A 20,077-nucleotide genomic window follows, 5' to 3' on the forward strand; every position below is an offset into this window, starting at 1 on the left:
ACATCTCCAAGACCTGATCAAGTGTAAGGCATTGTGGGAAGCACAGTGCCCCGAGCAGAGATTTTTAAAAAAAATCTACAACCATGTTTGAGGTGCCAGAAGACTGGTGGGTGGTTCATGCTATGCCTTTATTCAAGAAAGGTAGTAAGGATAAGCCTGGCATCAGCATTGATAAGTTGATTGAGGGGTTGAGAGATAGGATTTACATGCATTTGGAGAGGCAAGGGCTGATAGGGATAATCAGCTTGGCTTTGTGCGTGGGAAAGAGTATGTCACAACCTTGATTAGAATTCTGTTTTAAGGACATAACCGAAAAGACTGATGATGGCAGAGCAGTAGATGTTGCCTACATGGACTTTAATAAAGTCCTTGACAGGGTTCCACATTTTTTTTTGTTTTAAAAAAGTTAACCTATTTTCCTAAACAACCTATAACACACCTCTAAATAAGGTGGGACTTGAACTAAAGCCCAAATTAAGGGGAGGGACACTACCCAAGAACCACAAGAGGGCCATGACAGATTGATTTAAAGTTAGATTACGTGGTATTCAGGAAGAGCTTGCCAACTGAATTAAAAAAGGCTTGACTGCAGAAGACAAAGTGGAGGAGGTTGTTTTTCTAGACTGGAGGCCTGTGACCAGTGTTCCCCAAGAATCATTCATATAAAAATGATTTGGATGAGTGAATATGTAGGAGGCATAGTTCATAAGTTTGTGTGTGACACCAAAACTGGTAGTATAGTCAAGAGTAAAGCAGGTTCTGCAGTATTATAAAGGGACCTTGATTAATTGGGCCACTGGGCTGAGGAGTGGCAGAGTATAATCTGGATGAACGTGAGGTTTTACATTTTGGTAAAAGAAACAAGGGTAGGACTTATACTATTAACGGTAGGGACCTGGGTAGTGTTGTCATACCACGAGACAGGTACCACGAGGGGGTCAGATACACAGTTCTTCAAACCGCAGGTCAAAAAAGGTAGACAGGGTGGTTAAGAGGCCTTCACCATGTTTCCCTTCATTGCTCAGACTATTGAATACAGGAGCTGTGACACCATGTTGAAGTGTACAGGATGTTGGTTAGATCGCTTCTGGACCTCCTGCTATAAGGACATTATTAAATTGGAGGGGGTACGGAAAGATTTACCAGAGTGTTGCCGGTACTGGAGGGTTTGAGATTAAGCAGAGGATGGATAAGCTGGGACTTCTCTCCCCCACTGGAGCACAGGAGGTTGAGTGGCGATACAGAGGTTTATGAAATCATGAGGGGTGCGGGTAAAGTGAATAGCAGAAGTCTTTTACATAGGGTGGGGGCATTCAAAACTAGGTTTAAGAGAGAGGGCAAAGATTTAAAAAAGGGACCCGAGGGACAACTTTTATTTAAAAACATGGAAGGTGGTTCATACATGGAATGAATTGCTAAAGGAAGAGGTGGATGCTGGTACAGTTACAACATTTAAAGAGACCTCAAGACAGGTACATAAAAGAGGAAAGGTTTAGAGGGATATGGGTCAAATGCAGGCAAGCGGAAATAGTTTAGTTTTGGAAACTGTGTCATCATGGATGAATTCAACCAAATGATCTGCTGTGCTGTACAACTATTAGCCAAAACTGAACACTTGCTACAATTTTGAATATTTAGCATGGCCAGGTAAATCAGAAACACAGAAGTACCAATTTTGGTAAAAGCCTTAGTTGAAAGCTACTAGAACCAACACAGCAAAAAAAAAGTGCAAGACTCTGATGGGAGTCTTTGAACAGCAGTGTTGTTGCGACAATAGAGTCAGAAGCATGTACTAGAAAAAGCAGGGTTAGTATGGTTACTTTAAATTTTCTACTGATTCAGATAACAGTAGCTTAAGTTAAAATGAAAGTTATTCAGAGTCATGATTCAGACCAATAAAGGAAATTGACTCTTTTGGTTTTTACTGAGTCACAAGCCGGAATAAGTTTGATAACTGTTCGTCTAGTGTCTCAACTATAATAAAGTGTAAAGTAGTATATCTTTTACTAGTGAAAACAATGAGTATGATATCAATGTTGTTAGAAAAAGGGAATGTCAAAAATAAGTTTAAGTTAGGAAATTCTTCTTCCACAACAAATAGCATAATCTGGGAAAATTGAAAAAGGCAAGTGATTAGAGACTAACTGAAGTTTTCAAAACAGTGAAAAATTTTGGCTAGATAGGTATCAAGTGATATAGATAGATCCAGGATAGCCAATATTGAACACAGTGTTCTAACTGAATTGCAGACAAATTCAAAAAGGGCTGAGTGGCTTACTCCTGCTCCAATCTTTGTTGGACCACAATATAATCAAGCCTTTTCTTCTCCTATCTGTACTATACACCTTGGGAGGCACAGATTGTAACAGTGATATGTTCAGGAAAGAAATCAATGTTACTGGAAGCATTTCAGAGGACTTAGTGGGTAAATAAGTTACATACCCATAATGTGAATCACAAATAACAGTCAGTTTTGGCAAATATTGAAGTTGCTCAGCGGCTTTGCTCCAAGAATGCTGCAATTTGTCTCAGGGGTCCCATATGCAGGTGGGGTGGAGCTGAAAAATAACTCTGCAGTTTTAATGACTATTACATTCCTCTAGCACACTTAGGAACTAGTTAACGCCTCCTTGGAGTGGGTCAAAATGCACATGCACACAAAAGTGTAATTCCAATCATATCATGACAGCATCTCCTTCAATGGTTCATGCATAGCAGTAATCCAGGTCACCAAAGTATCAATGCTGACAGACAACCTGTTAGTCTTGATTGAAATAAGGTTACCAAAGACAAAAAAACATTAAAGCTAGCCTAAGCACAACTCAGAAAAAGCAATGAAAAAGTGTGCAGCTGGTCAGAGTTCCCACTGTTCAGTACTATTCAGTGACCCCTTTTGGATATTCATGAGTGGGGATGCAAGCAAAGTATGGACCATGCCACACCAAAATTTCCAAATGGCCAAGTAGCAGTAACCCATTTAAAGATATTTTTTAAGATTTAAAAAAAAACCTAGAGAGAACAGTACAACAGCAGGGAGTCAGAGAAAGTATGGAGACACCAAGAAACAGGTTGGCACACAACTACAAAGTAGTCAAATGAAAAATAAATTTCTTCCAAAAGTTATTCTGGAATCATTTTTCATATTTGAAAGGTTAAAGTACAAAGGAAAATACTTAGGAGAATTATTAATTAGGTCATACTATACTTGTATATCAAAAACACATCTTACCAAACTTCATCATTAATAAGGTCAAAATTTTTTCAAAAAAAATGATCTTCTGATTCAGTTCTATTTCACCATGCACCAGCTTTGGGTTTCTACATGGAACTAAATTATAGCAGCTCATGACTCGTTTGTCACCACAAAAATTTGGATTAACTAAAACAAAAAAGTCACAATTTGAGTAAGTGGCATTTGAAAATTGTTAATATGCCTATTAATTGCATCCAGTGAATAAAAGATACTGAAAGACAACTGAAGACATAATAAATTGTTAGCAATGTCAAGTTCAAACAAAAGGCAGACTTTGGTTTGGAAGGAGAATACCATATACTCTTCAGATACAAGGGAACTTTCATGCAAGAGGACTGCTGATCAAATCCAAAAGTAAAACTCACTAAATTGCTTAAAAGTGTGAGCAACATTACATATGCTCCTCTCCAACAGAAGTCCTGTCAGATGGTATCATACACATTTCCTCACTAGTTTTGATCATTGAACTAATGCAGATACCCACTTCATTCTTCCAGCACAAAAATCTAAAATAGCAAGCTTCCCTCCCAGCTGCAATCCATTTCATTCTTAATATCTATTCTTATGGGTTTTCTTGAGTTATAACTCAACAGGTGGTCAGACTGTCAGGAGGTCAAGGAGGACAATGTCACTGATCCAGAGAAACAGAACCCATGCAGCTGGAAGACTGTGCCAGTTGGCACCAACTGTGTTTTGGAGCAAATTACTTTTCTTGGGGAAAGATGGGTGGGGGGGTTGTGGCAATATGCATGAAATTCACCAGCTTTAAAATCTCTCTACTCCCGATCTCATTCCATGTCCAACCCCAGCGCCTCCCCCCCCCCCCAATCCCCGCTTCCTTGACCTGACAACCACATCTGTCTCACCTTCCTGCTGTCCAATCCTCATTTTCCCTCCACCTGCACACATCTATCACCACTCCACTTACCTTCCCCTGCCTCACCCCTACTCCCTTCCCTTCTCCATTTCTGAAGGGTCCCGACCTGAAACATCAGCTTTCCTGCTCCTCTGATGCTGCCTGGCCTATGGTATTCCTCCAGCTCCACACTTGTCTGATTCCAGCACCTGCAGTTTTTTTTTCTGTCACAAGATCACAGTGGCTGAATATTGTACATCAACATATATTCTTGAGACATTTCTCCCCCCCCCCCCCCCCCCCCCACCACCACCCCAAACACCCCTTGTTTGGCACTAATTGACAACCTAATTGTGCACCTGTTATGAATAATTAATGTTCTGACATGTTGCATCCCTCCTGAAAAGGATCAACTTTTATCCAGCATCATTACACAATCACTGCGAGGAGTTACAATGCCAATACAAGAGGCAGTGGGAGGTAAAGATTACGTTATAAAATGGTGTTGCAAGTATGAAGGAAAGTAAACAATACCACTTCAGTAATGGATGGTACTTTTATCAACAACTTCATTAACTTTACAGAAGAAACTAAGTGCAGGTACTTGAGTGTCACTAAGTTATGCTAATACCAATGATAATCAGACAGCATATCATTCTTCTCTCCCTCGCCTACTTCTTTAAAATGATGGAACACATGTGTGCTGTTTACAACTGTAGAATGTTCAGAAAGTGACATTTGCTTGCATGCATGCCTTGCAAGTGTTTGGGGAGGCTAGTTTTACCATTTAATTTCATTGTTCAAAGTCTACTTCATTTGGTGCTTAATCTGCAAATGCTTAAAAATGTGAAATGTCTGCAATGCAAAATTACCACAAACGTTATGACAGTTACAAATAAAATCTTCAAAACTAGCCTACATAGTGACATAACTGATGTCCATAATGCAGTTCTAGTGAAAGTTTGTGTAGTCAGAGTCACACAGCACAGACATGGGCACTTCGGTTCAACCAGTCCATGCTAAACATGCTCCCAGAATAAACTAGTCCCAACTGCCTGGTCCAGGTCCATATCCTTCTAACAGTTCCTATTCATTTATCTATCCAAATGTCTTTTAAAAGTTGTAATTATACCAATATCTATCATTTCCTCAGGAAGTTCGTTCCCCATGCGAACTATCTCATCTTAAAAAGCAAAATATTCTGTCTTGCACCCTGGTATTCAAATCCCTCATCCCAATGAAAAGACAACTACCAACAACTCAATCTATACCTTTCATTGTTTATAAACTTCTAGATGTTTGCCTCTCAAACATGAGTCCCAGTTTATCCAATCTTTTATAACTCAAACTTCAAATGCCTAACAACATCCTAATAAATCTTTTCAGAACGCTGTCCAGCTTGATAATATCGTTCCCATAACTGAGCAAATGGAACTGGACACAGCAGTCGGAAAAGGCCTCACCAACGTCCCATACAACCTCAACATGACCTTCCAAATCCGATACTCAAAAGAACTGAGCAACAAAGGCAAGCATGCCAAATGCCTTTTTAAACACCCTTCTGTATGTGATGCAAACTTGTAAGAATTACGTACCCCTCAGTCCTACAATAAAACCCAAGGCCCTATCATTAATTGTATAATCCCTACCCTTGTTTGTTTTCCCAAAATGCAATACCTCACATTTATCCAAATTGACCTCAGTGGCATTTTTCAGCCTACTGACCCATTTGATTGAAGTCTTGATATAATCTTACAAAACCTTCTTCGCTGTCTGCAATGCCACCAATTTTGGTGTCACCTACAAACTTACCATGCCTTCTAGATTGTCATTTATGTAAGGGACTTCCATGACTAACGGAAGAGAGGACCCAAAGCCAACCCTTGTGGAACATTGCTGGTCACAGGCCACCCTTCCAAAACGCAACCCACCATTTCTATCTCTTGCTGTTAAGCTAATTATGTATTCAATTGGCAAGCTTACCCTGAATCTCACGTGAGCTAACTTTACTGATTAGACTACCCTGCAGAACCTTGTCAAAGGCTCTACTAAAATCCAACTAAACATTCACTGCTCTACCAATCTTTTTCGTAACTTCCTCAAAAAACAAACTCAATTAAAGTCTGTAAGACACGAGTTTCCTTGCACAAAACCATACAGACTCTCCTAGTCAATTTCTGCTTCTCTAAATGGCCATAAATCCTATCTTTTATGATTACTTCCAACAAGTTACCCACAACTGAAGTCACTCAAGTCTATGTTCCCCAGTTTTTCCTTGCAACTTTTCTTAAAGCAAACATACAACATTAACCATCCTCCAGTCATCAGGTGCCTCACTCGCAGTTATAGATGACGCAAATATTTCTGCAAGAGTCATGCAATTTCCTCTCGTCTCATGATGTTCTGGGATATATTAGATCAGATCCTGGAGGTTTATCCAGCTTTATATTCCTCTTCTTGATGTGAACTGTTTTTAAAACAAAGTTCATCCTCTCTGCATTCTACACAGCAAAAACTGAAACAAAAAAAAAAATTCACATTCCTTCCCATCTCTTGGGGTTCAACAAAGAGGTGACCTTCTTGGTCCTTAAGAGGCGAAACCCCCTCGAGGTATCCTCTTGTTCTTAATGTGTTTGTAGAATTTCTTTGGATTATCCTTAACCTTAGCTGCCAATACTATCTTATATCTCTACTCGTCTTTCTGATTTCTCCCTTAAATCAAAATAAAAAGCGTAAGAGCATTCTTAAGAGATTCAACTAATCCAAGTTATCTACATCCAAAATAAAATTTCCTTTTATTCTTGACTGGAACCTCAATGTCTTCATTCAGCCATTGTTTCTTATCTTACCAGCCTTATCCTTCACTTTAAACAGGAACAAAATGCCTCTAAATTCACTCTTCAACACTTTTACCTTGGAACAGTTTATTCCAATCAATTTTCAGAGGTTCTTGTCTCATACCATTCCAATTTGTCTTCTTCCAATTAAAATCTAAAAACTTTTACGGAAGACATTCTTTGGCATAACCATTTTGAAACTAATAGAATTATGATCACTAGACCCATAATGTTCCCCCACTTTTACTTCAGTCACCTGCCCTGGCTTATTGCTCAAGAGGTTTAGTTTTGCTCCTCCTCTAGCAGGAGCATTCACATTTTGGTAAAGAAAATTTTCTTGAATACATTTGTCAAATTCTTTCCACATCCAAACCTTTAAACACAAGAGTAGCCCCAGTTAATGTTTGGAAAATTAAAATCCCTCATTATTTCAACTTATGTTTACATATTTGTCTGAGACCTTCCTACATATCTGTTGCAGATTTTCCCTTTTACTTGGGGGGGGGGGGGGGGGGGGGGGGGGAGAACGACTCTTTCATACAAGCCCAAAATGTTCTCTCTTTTCATATTTGTAATTTCTACCCATATGTTTTCACTAGACAATTTTTCAGAAATACCTTCCCTCGTTACAGCAGTAAATGTATGCCTTCATCAAAAAAGAGACACCACCAAATCCACCAACCGCAACCCCCTCCCCCCACCCCCCCGCAGCCCCCTTATTTCTTGCGTTGTTTTCTATCCTTCCTATAGGATCTAAAACTCAGAACACCGAGCTGCTAGTCTCGTCCATCTCTCGGCAAGTTTCTGAAACAGCTATGATATCCCAATCCCATGTTTTTAAAACACACCTTGAGTTCAGCCTTACCTGCAAGGCCCCTTGCATTGAAATAAATGCAATTTACTTTTTCAGAATTCCTACATACTCTGACTCTCGTTCTTTTCTCTCACATTCCGTGCCTTCCCCATCAATCCTTCTGTTTACACTGCTAGAGAGAGGGGGAAGTGAAGGAATTCGATCAGCATAAAGTCTCCTTTAGTGGAATGAGCAAGTCTCCCTGCTAAGATATTGGTCCCGCTCCAATTTAGGTTAGGCCCATCCTTTCTGAACAGGTCTTTTCTATCCCAAAATACATTCCAAGTTAGCCAAAAAACCTGAATCCCTGAACAATACATCAGCCCTTCAGACATGGATTAATCTCCTTTAACCCTTGTTTCTTCCTTCCTTGGGAGTAAGTCAGAAATGACAACCTCAAAGGCTTTTTTTAAAAATTGTTCACCTAACGTCTTAAATTCACACTGTACTGTTTTAATCTTTTCCCACCAATGTGTACAATAATTTGTCTTTTCATCTCTCTTTTCAAAATATTGTGAAAGATGAGGTATTCTTAATCCCAGCACCAGGAAAGTAACAGGCCACCCTAAATTTACACTCACTGCCTCAGAATCTCCTATGCCCCTGGCAGGAGAGGTCCATCTAACAATTTCAATAAATCTTGTCAAAAGTTGCCTAGCATTGGACACTTGGAATGATCCTTGTAATTGGCTGCCCCTTCCATTTTCCTCAGAGACTACACACTTCTACAGTTCCAAACACCGAATATCTAGTCGAGAGGAGAATAGCCACAGGAGACTTTTGGGATGCGGCCCGGGGGGAGAGAAGAAGAAGAGGAAGAATCATATTTCGCTTGGGAACCCTGCAGCCCAATGGTATCAATGTGGATTTCACAAGCTTCAAAAATCTCCCCTTGCCCCACTGCATCCCATAGCCAGCCCAGCTCATCCCCTCCCCACACTGCATCACAAAACCAGCCCAGCCTGTCTCCGCTTCCCTAATCTGTTATTCCTCTCACCCATCCCTTCCTCCCACCTCAAGCCGTACCTCCACTTCCTACCTACTACCTCATCCCACCTCCTTGACCTGTCCATCTTCCCTGGGCTGACCTATCCCCTCCCTACCTATACTTCCTCTCCACCTTCGGTCCGCCTCCCTCTCGCTCCCTGTTTATTCCAGAACCCTCTCCGATGAAGGCCTAGGCCCGAAACATCAGCTTTTGTGGTCCTGAGATGCTGCTTGGCCTGTTGTGTTCATCCAGCTTCACACTGTGTTATCTTGGATTCTCCAGCATCTGCAGTTCCGATTATCACTCATATCTTTAACATACAGGGATTAGCTTTACTGCTGCAGAGCTAACATTGCAACAGGTCTCCTAACTGGTTTGGGGGACCTGTGCAATCCCATGGATTTAATTTCACCTTTGAACATAGAACCAAATTGAATAATAAAACTGCAACATCATGTTTACATTGAACCTCACATATGGAAGTACACTCAAGGCATTCATAGGAAATACATTAAGTACAATAAGACAGTAGCATAATATCCCATTGATCTAAAGCTTAGTCAAAGAAGTGCACTTTAAAGTAGTGTCATAAATGAGCAAAGCAAGATGGAAATAGAGGTTGTAGAAGGGAATTTCAGAGGTCGGGATAAGGCAGCTGAAAGCATGGCCAGCAGTGATAGAGTGATTAAAACCAAGAAAATTCAGAGGCCAGAATTGCTTGACAGCAGTTATCTTAACAGTGCTACATTACCGGCAGAAATTATCAACATAGGAAGGGGCAAGGCCATTTAGAGATTTGAAAATAAGAAGAAATGTAAGGTTTTGGAGTAGATCTGTAGTTAAGGTTGTGGGGTTTGAGGTTGGTTGGCTCGCCGAACTAGTTTGTTGTTCCGCAGACATCTTGTTATCATGGATGTTACCGAGCACCGTAACGAAACATCTGCAGAACAACAAACTAGCTTGGCGAGCCAACAAATCTCTAAGAGCAAGAATTTTAAAACTAAGATGTTTTCTCGCTGGGAGTCAATATAGATCAGTAAACACAGGAGTGGTAACTGAACAGGGCTGAGAAAAAGTTAGCACCAGTCAGCAAGGCTTTGGATGACTTCAACTTTAGAGAGGGTCCAAATGGAAGACCAGCAAGAAGTGCATTGAAAGAGTCAAGTTTATAGGTAACAAAAAGAACTGAAGGTAATAAAATGTGAGGCTGGATGAACACAGCAGGCCAAGCAGCATCTCAGGAGCACAAAAGCTGACGTTTCAGGCCTAGACCCTTCATCAGAGAGAACTGAAGGCTTCAGCAACAGTGCTGAGACACAGACAAAACTGGCTGTCATTACAGTACTGAAAATAGGTCATCTTAGCGATGGTATTGAAGTTGGCAGCTCATTGTGCAATCATATAAAACACCAGACTGCAAACTGTCTGGTTCAGTCTGAGACAGTTGCCAAGAGGTATACCATCAGTAGCCAGGGAATGAAGTTCAGTGGGAACTTTAAAATTGCTTCCAATATATAAAATAGGAGGGACACTTCTCACTGAGGTAAAATTGCCATAGGTCTGCCATCTCATTAGAGATATTACTGGTGGCTTAACCTGGGGGGAGGAGATGAAAGCGAATGTAATGTTGTCATTTATCTCAAGAGGGTTGGAATATAAAAGCAGCAATGTGCTTCTGAGACTTTATAAAGCTCTCGTTAGGCCCCATTTAGAATACTGTGTCCAGTTTTGGGCTCCAGACCTCAGGAAGGACATACTGGCACTGGAGCGTGTCCAGCAGAGATTCACACGGATTAGCCCTAGAATGGTAGGCCTAACATACGATGAACGGCTGAGGATCCTGGGATTGCATTCATTAGAGTTTAAAAGATTGAGGGGAGATCTAATATTAACTTAGAAGATAATGCATGGCTTAGAAAGGGTGGATGCTGGGAAGTTGTTTGTTAGGCGGGGAGACTAGGACGCATGGGCACAGCCTTAGAACTGGAGGGGGTCAATTTAGAATGGAAATGAGACATTTCTTCAGCCAGTGTGTGGTGGGCCTGTGGAATTCATTGTCATGGAGCACAGCGGAGGTTGGGATGTTAAATGTCCTTGAGGCAAAGATTGATAAATTCTTGCGAGATCAAGAACTTCAGGGCCACAGGGAGAGTTTGGGTAAGTGGAGTTGAAATGCTCGTCAACCATGATTAATGGCAGAGTGGACTCGTTGGGCCAAATAGCATTGCTTCCACTCATGGACAGTGCTTGATGGTAATCTCAGCCAGAGTGAGAATTGAATCCACACTGCAATACTTTGCATCACCAACCGATCAACTCTCATCCAGTACTAGAGATAAAAGGTTGTTAGTTTAGCAAGATTAAAAGAGAAACTGGCAAGATAGAGCCGAGTGTTGTCAACGTACACGTTAAAGCTAACATTGTACTTTTAGATCATGTCACTAGGGAGCAGCATGTGGATGAGAAATAAACAGGCCCAAAGAATAATCCTTGGGTGACATAAGAAAATGTGCAGCAGCAGGAAGAAAAACAAGCCATTGTATACGATACGCCAGCAAAAGAGTTACACAGATAAGAATGGAAAAAGCACAGTCCTTTCCAGCTGGACGACAACAGAATGACATTGGAGGGTGTGAAGACGTTCAGCCACACAGACTAGAGACTAAAAGGAACGATAGTTTAGATTTGTCAGTCACACAGAACATCAGCTACATCTTTGATAAAAAAAAACTGGTTTTGGTCTTGTGGCAGGGACAGGACCTCAACTGAAGGTATTCAAACATGGAATTACAAGAAAGATGCCAATATGTTCAAAGAATTCAGAGGATGGGAGGTTGGAGTTGGGAAATTAGTTGCCAAGGAAATTTAAGGATCTTTTCTAAAAAAATGATTTATGACAGTAGATTTAAAACAAGGATATACCAGAAGAGAACCACTTACAATCTCAGCTAAGGTACATAAACAAGACACGGGTGGGGGGGGGGCGGGGCAGACTGTAAACCAGACATCATTTTGACAAGAAACCAATGTTTTGGGTACTGCCCATCTTCTGGTAAACATCAGCTAAAAAAGGGGACCAGAAAGGGAAAGTGGGTGATCAGCAGTTTGTCAGAAATAGATTGAGGGAGCAAGAAATGGGTCTCATGAATGAGGTGGTGAGTTAAGAGTAGGCATACAAGGAGCTAACAGAAAAACTGGAGAAAGACTGCTGAATATGTACAGCACAGGTCAGCATTGAAATATTCTAACAATTCACATAAGTAAGAGGATTGCTGGAAACATCTGAAATCAGAAACACAGGACAACCTACAACTATATAGAACCTGCAAGTTTCAGTCCCTTCATTAGCAGTGTAGAAACTACTGTTGCATATTAAACTAATCATTTTTGTGTTACAAAACCACTTTTTAAAAAATTAACAAAAAGCCTTTCCTCCAACCCTCAAACTCTTCAGGTGATAAGACGAAATGGGTTATGGAAGAAATCCCAGAACAGGCTTGAATCTGTGGTTTCTTATCATTTGTTAAACTGTGAAAGACAGATCCGATTTTAAATTGAAACTATTTACTTGTTTATTTTCTTGGCAGTGTTGGTGTGGGTCAGGGAAGTGTTACTGAGCTTACAGCTCACCGCCAGTCAGCCAGCCTCTGGCAGCACCGGGCTGAGTGCTTCAAGGGCGGGAGAGAAGCCAAGAGAACACGGGGACTGGCGAGGCCTACTTTCCTGGAGCTACATTCCACCCACACACACACACACACAGCGAGCTCGCTAAACACCACCAACCGAAGCTAAAAAAGGAAAGGCCTTACTTACAAACGACATTTTTTTCCCCCTTTAACGAAACTAATTCGCTGCAGGACGGCTAAAAACTAAAACAGCTGGCAACACGCCAATTTCCATGATGCAAATTAACACATTAAAATAACGAAGCAGCACGTTTTAAAAATCAACTTGACGGGAAGTGGAGAGAAAAAGGAGGATGTGGAAAGAAGCTCAGCACAAAACTAAAGTCACGATTGGGGCTTCAAACACGTCGCTCGGTATTTTTTTTAAAAAAAGGTGAGGCAGAAAGGTGCCCGGTCCGTTACCTACCCGCCAGCAAACAGATGTATCAAGGGGTCTCTCTGATTCATTGTGAATCATTATTACCCTGAGAGGGGCCGAGTCCGGTCTCCCTGGGAGCAGCTTCCGTCCTCTACCTCCCTTCAGCTGCCTCTGTCTCCGCTCCGTTCCTGCGCCCGCTGATATCTACCTGCCCCCTCCCCTCTGACTGCTCTCTATTATTATCAATCTGCGACACGACCCCCCCCGCACCATAGCCCGTCCTGTTGTACTCGCCTGCCCTTTTCTGTCCCCTCCCCTTTCCATCCAATAAAACCGAGGGGACGCGCACAACAGCCACGCCCCTCTGCCCAGCACACGCTCTCCGCATGATCACCATCCGTGCATGTCCGTCTGGACGAGAGTGTTGCATTTCACCATGCGTGTCCTTCGCCGAAGAAGCTTAAAATGAGTAAAAGCTCATGTGTGTGACACTCGTGGCAACTGTCCTTCACCGAGCGAACTGGTTGTCAGCCGCCAAAGCAATTCCATTACTTTACCTGCAACGTTTCAAACAATTCCTGAGCCGCAGACCTTGCCACAGATCCTGCAGGCATAAATCAAAGGCTTGTAACGATTGATGTGCGGTATTAACTCTTGAGGTCCAATGCATTCTTTTGCCCGGTCTATTTTTCCCCCCTCCTGTTATCAGCTGGCAGCATGTTTGTCGTTAAGTTTCAGGCTTCAAATCCCACCTGAAGGTTTGAATACAAAAATCAAGGTTGATACCACAGAAGTCAACGCTGTCACTGTCGGAAATGCGGCCTTTCAAATGTGATGGTAAGCTGTAGTGCAATTTGCCTGCTTGGGTAGATGTAATGAAAATCACATATCTACTTAGAAGGAGAGCAAGAGGAGTTACGATGATGGTCCTGGTCAACGTTAATCCTCAATCAGCATCAGAAAAGAATACATTATTTTTTTGGTTCATAAAATGTGAGGCTGGATGAACACAGCAGGCCAAGCAGCATCTCAGGAGCACAAAAGCTGACGTTTTGGGCCTAGACCCTTCATGAAGGCCCGAAACGTCAGCTTTTGTGCTCCTGAGATGCTGCTTGGCCTGCTGTGTTCATCCAGCCTCACATTTTATCATCTTGGAATTCTCCAGGATCTGCAGTTCCCATTATCTCTGATATTATTTTTTTGGTCCTGAGATGCTGCTTGGCTTGCTGTGTTCATCCAGCTCCACACTTTGTTATCTATTATTTTTTGGTCATTGTCTAATTGCTAATTATCTAATTGCTGTTTCTATGAGTTTAGGAATTTATTTTCTCAAAATTGGTTACCTTAATTCCTCTATTTACAACAGTACATTACTGCCTCTCAAACAGTTGAGTTACTCTCTGTAATGAAAATGACTATACAAACATAAGTTTTCCTTTAATGTTGCATTATTCTCCAGTATGGCCCATTTTTTTGCCATGTTTTTTCCAGTTTGTACCACCAATTTTTAATCACCTTTAAACCTAGGTTAAACCAGTGGGTTTCAGGCTTCTAAAAGTTCTAAACACAGGAAATTGGTTGTAGTATCCATATCTTCTATTTCAGTTGACGTAATCAAACCAATGGAGGAGTGCCTGTAGAAAAATTATTAAACTTGGCAATTTAGCTTCTTTTATCCTGGACTCAGGAACTTTTTAACTTCCTATTTGCTATTTAGAGTAAGGTGGAGATAGCAGATGTAGATAAAATAAATAAAGTTAGACTTCTCTCTTCACCTGTCTGTTGCAGGTGGTCAGATCTTGTCATCTTATACCAGAAATCTCAGAATGCATATCTCATAGATCTATACCTTATTGTTTAGTGTTAATTTCCTATGTTTCCACCAAAATTTGATTAATCAAAGAAACGTGGTTATTTCCTTTCCAATGCAAGAGCTTAGTCACGGTTTAAGGATATGAGATTGGCCTTTTACAACAAAGATGAAGAGAAATTTCTTCACCCAGAAAGTGGCGAGCCCATGGAATTTTCTGCCACTGACAATGTTGGGGCCAAAACATTGAAGACTTTCAAGAAAGATGTAGATGAAGTTCTTAGGATGCAAGAGTTCAAAGGATTTAGGAAGAAAATGGGAACAGATTACTTAGTTAAATGATTAGCTATGAACATGTTGAATGGTGGGGCAGTCTCCAAGACTGAATGGCCTATTCCTGGTCCTATATGCCATGTCTCTGTATTTGTCATCTCGAGATAAGTTAGAGTCATAGAGGTGTACAGCATGGAAATAGACACTTCGGCCCGTACCTACGCTGTATCCATTCCAACCAGGTATCCTAAATTAATTTAGTCCCATTTGCCAGCATTTTGCCTATATCCCTTAAACCCTTCCTATTCATTTACCCATCCAAATGCTTTTTAAATGTTTTAATTATATTAGCCTCCACCACTACTTCTGTCAACTCTTCTGTACAATTGCAACTTGCTGCATGTAAAAGTTGCCCCCGTACGTCCCTCTTTATATGTTTCCCCTCTCACCTTAAACCTGTGCCGTCTGGTTTTGGACTTCCCCATCCTGGGCAAAAGACCTTGACTATTCAGCCTACTCGTGTCCTTCATGATTTTATAAACCTTTGAGGTCACCCCAGAGCCTCCGACACTTAAGGGAAAATAGCCGCAGCCTATTTCAGGCTCTCACTACAGCTCAAACCCTCCAATCCCAGCTACGTTCTTGTAAACCATTTCTGAACCCTTTCGTGTTAAACATCTTACCTATAGCAGGAATACTAGAATTGAACGCAGTATTCCAGAAGTAGCCTAACTAATGTCCCATGCAGCTGCAACATGACTTCCCAACTCCTATTCTCAATGCATTAACCAATAAAGGCAAGTGTCCCAAATGCTTTCTTCACTACCCTGTCTAACTGCAACTCTGCTTGCAAGGAACTATGAACCTGCACCCAAGGCCTCTTTGATAACACTGTATACAGCTGGATGAACACAGCAGGCCAAGCAGCATCAGAGGAGCAGGAAAGCTGATGTTTCAGCCCTCTTTTGTTAAGCAACACTCCTGAGGACTTTACCATTAAGTGTATACGTCCTGCCCTGCTGTGTCTTACCAAAATACAAAACCTCACATTTATCTGAATTAAACTCAATCTGCCGCTCCTCGGTCCGTCGGCCCATCTTTTCAAAATCCTGTTGTACTCTGGCACAATCTTCTTCAATGCCCACTACAGTACAAATTTTGGCGTCATCCAGATGGTATTAACCATTCCTCCTATATTCACATCCAAATCATTTCTTTAAATGACAAAAAGCAGTGGACCCAGCACTGATCCTTGCGGCACACTACTTATCACAAGTCTCCATTCCAAAAAACAACCTTCCCCCACCCAAATATTCTGGAGTTTGGGCAGAATCTGTGGAGAGATAAAAAGAATTAACAATTGAACTTAATGACATTTTGTGAGTTCCTGAATTTTCTACGTTTATTTCTTCTGTGGATTACTACCATAAATAGACCAATGCTTTGTCCAGGGTCAAGGCAGGTAATGCAATGCCATTCCTGAGTCACTTAAACTTCAGTTTACTTTAAAGTTTTGGCAAAGTCCTGTAGCTTGAGTGTGGGCGAGGTTGTTGACTTACTTGCCGAGCTGGCTTGTTCTCATTCAGATGTTTCACCACCATGCTAGGTGATATCATCCGTGCAGCCTCTGATGAAGCGGTGTTATTCTATTCTGCTCGGAATATATACTGTCTGGTCCGTTATGGTGAGTAGTGTCATTTCCAGTTTTGATCTGTTTTGGTTTGTATATGGGGTCCAATTCTATATGTTTGTCGATTGCATTATGGGTGAAGAACTATGTCTCTAGGAACTGATGTGCATGTCTATGTTTGGCTTGGGCTACTTTGGATACCATGTCCCAGTTAAACTCAAGACCTTCATTGTCTGAATGTACCGATATTAAGGAGAGTGCATCGTGCCGTTTTGCTGCTAGTTGATGTCCCTATATTCTGATGGCTAGTTTCCTTCCTGTCTGTCCAATGTAATGTTTGTGGCAGTTATTGAATGGTGTTTGGTAAAGCATGTTGGTTCTGCATGTTGTGGGAGTGGGGTCTTTAATCCTTGTAAGTGTTTGTCGTTGAGTGGCTGTGGACTTGCGGGGAACCATTATTCGGAGCGATCTGTTCCGATATGTTCTTGATGTATGGCAGTGTGGCCTGTGTTTTAGGGCGTACTGTGTCCTCTGTTTATTAGGCATCTGCAATGAAGTTGCAGGGATACCTGTTTATAGCAAGGATTTTGTATAGGTGCTCTTCCACTTTCCTGCGTAGTTCCAGGGTATTGCAGTGTGTCCTGGCCTGTTCAAATAGTCTCCTAACGCAGCTGCCACAAACACTACATCAGACAGATAGGAAGGAAACTCACCGTCAGAATACATGAACATCAGCTAGCAGCAACACAGCACAACAAACTCTCCTTAATATTGGTACACTCTGACAAAGGAGGCCAAGGGTTTAACTGGGACAAGGTAACCATAGAAGGTCAAGCCAAACATAGACACACAGGGGAATTCCTAATGGCATAGTTCTCCACCCGTAATGCAATCAACAAACATATTGAATTGGACCCCATATACAAACCCATATGGATCAAAACCGGAACTGACACTATTCATCATAACAGACCAAACAGTATAAATTCCAAGAGGAGTAGAGTAACACCACTTCCTCGAAGGCTCCTAATGATGTCACCTAGCACGGTGACGAAACGTCTGAATGAGAACAAGCCAGCTCAGCGAGCAAGTCAACAACCTCACTTCAGCTCACAGTCAGTGACCAACTGTTGGTAACAGTAAGTTTACTTTACCACAAAATTTTAATTTTACATTTTGCTCCTAGACATCATTATCAAAGTTTTCTGAGTGGATCTTGTACACAGCATTGCATTTTGGCACTAAAAGAGAAAGGATGAAGAAACTGCAAAGGAAAAACATTCCAATTAGTGCTGGTGCCAAACACATCCTTGGCGAACACTATGAATTCCAAAACTGTCAGATAAACACAGAAACAGTTGTTGACCATTCAGCACTTCTGACTTACTTCATCACTTAGTTAGACCATTCTTGAAGTCTGTTTGGCCCCATTTATTTGACTTGAAACTGTAACGCTAAATATTATTACTGAAAAAAAATTCATGGAGGAACCAAATCAGATACAGGAAAACCAACTGTCTCCAACAATCGGAAAAGTGCATCTACAGACCTAGTAGATGATTTTTGTAAGATCTGTAAAAATCATGTAAATAGGTTTCTCCAGTGCCTACCACTTTTTCTGCAGCCATCCAAGTGTGTTAATTGTTGATCGAACAGCATGGAAATCACATTGACTGTCTGGATAAACAATGAAACAATTTTTAATTGCCTTCCTTGCAGAAAGAACTTTCCTTACGGTTGTTGCAATTATTCCAGGGACTTTGTTGCTGTACAGTGGAATGACATTGACATTCCATATATCTCAAGCTACCCTTTCTTCCAGAAAGCAAATAAAATATTCAGATATTTTAGGACAGCTTGTTCTTGATTCAGTATTTTGGCTGGAATTCATCTTTTCAAGTTTGCTTTTGTGAAAATTTGAGTTCAATATTCAATTTCACAAAGGGAGGTCATGAGAAAACAGTGAAATTATAGACCAGTAATTCTGACATCGGGAGTGGGGAAAATTCTCAAATCCGTTATCAAGGACTTTACAGCGGAGCGTTTAGAAGACAGTGGCAGGATCAGACAGAGTCAGCATGGATTTATGAAAGAGAAATCATGCTTGATAAATCTGTTGAAATTTTATGAAGATGTAACTAGTAGGAGGGACAAAGGGGAGCCAGCCAGAAAGTGTTTTGACAAAGTCCTGCATAAAAGGTTATTGTGCAAGATTGAAGCGCATAGGATTGGGGGAAGTGTATTGAGATGGATAGAAAACTTGGTTGGCAGCGAGGAAACAAAGTGTAGGAATTTGGTCTTTGGACCTAGAAATAGGTCTTTTTCAAGTTGGCAGGCAGTAACTAGTTGGGTGCCACGGGGGTAGGTGCTGGGACCCCCACTATTCACCATATATATTAATGATTTGGATGAGGAAACAAAATGTAACATCTCAAAGTTGCAGATGATAGATACCAAGTTGGGTGGGAGGGTGAACTGTGATAAGGATGCATAGATCCTTCAGCTTGATCTCGACAGGTTGGGTGAGTGGACAAATCAATGGCAGATGCAGTATAATTTTGATAAATGTGAAGTTATTCACTTTGGAAGCAAAAACAAGATAGATTATTACCTGAATGGCTGTAGATTAGGAAAGGGGAGTGTGCAGAGGGACCTGGGTGTCCTCATGCACCAGTTGCTGAAGGTAAGCATGCAGGTGCAGCAGGCAGTAAAGAAGGTATATGGTACGTTGGCCTTCATTGCAAGAGGTTTCGAGTACAGAAGCAGAGATGCGTTGTGCAGTTATACAGGATCTTAGTGAAGTCACATCTAGAATATTGTGTACAGTTTTGGCCTCCTTTTCTGAGGAAGGATGCTCTTGCTCTCAGGGGAATCCAGCAAAGGTTTACCAGGCTGATTCCGGGGATGTTGGGACTGACATATGAGGAGAGATTGACTAGGTTAGGATTGTTTTTGCTGGAGTTCAGGGGAATTAAGGGGTTTTCACAGATGCTTATAAAATTTTAACAAGTCTGGACAGGGTAGATGCAGGGAGGATGTTCCTGATGGTGGGTGTATCCAGAACCAGGAGTCACAGTCTGAGGATTCGGGGTAGACTATTAAGGATGGAGGTAAAGAGAAATTTCTTTGCCCAAAGAGTGGTGAGCCTGTGGAATTCATTACCACAGGATGTTATTGATGCCAAAACATTGTATGTATTCAAGAGGCAGCTAGATATAGCACTTTGGATGAATCGGTTCAAAGGCTACGGGGAGAAAGCAGGATTGGGCTATTGAGTTGGATGATCAGCCATGATCGTGATGAACGGCGGAGCAGGCTTGAAGGGCCAAATGGCCTCTTCCTGCTCCTATCCTCTATGTTTCTCTGCAAATGAGTGCTGTCACCAAGTTAGGTTTGGATACTGCATTTGTTCTAAATAATTTATGTGCTACACCATATTACTGCTTAAGAGGCTCTGGACAGAAGGACAATTTTTTTTGCCTATTCTACAGTGCACCCACAACCAGCTAGTGTAGACAGTAATCACTGAAGTC

General features: G+C 41.4%; 1 protein-coding gene across 1 annotated transcript in view; it reads right to left on the reverse strand.

The window, feature by feature from the left end:
* LOC125457558 (solute carrier family 25 member 36-A) overlaps positions 1–13,156 on the reverse strand; it is a 61,176-nt gene extending 48,020 nt beyond the window's left edge. The window contains exon 1 of the mRNA XM_048541928.2: positions 12,880–13,156. Coding sequence (XP_048397885.1) covers positions 12,880–12,920 — 41 coding nt within the window. The 5' untranslated portion in view covers positions 12,921–13,156. The remainder of the gene's footprint in view (positions 1–12,879) is intronic.
* Positions 13,157–20,077: the final 6,921 nt, after the last annotated feature.

The sequence above is a fragment of the Stegostoma tigrinum genome, chromosome 14 (genome assembly GCF_030684315.1).
Source record: "Stegostoma tigrinum isolate sSteTig4 chromosome 14, sSteTig4.hap1, whole genome shotgun sequence".
Classification (NCBI taxonomy): Eukaryota; Metazoa; Chordata; class Chondrichthyes; order Orectolobiformes; family Stegostomatidae; genus Stegostoma; species Stegostoma tigrinum.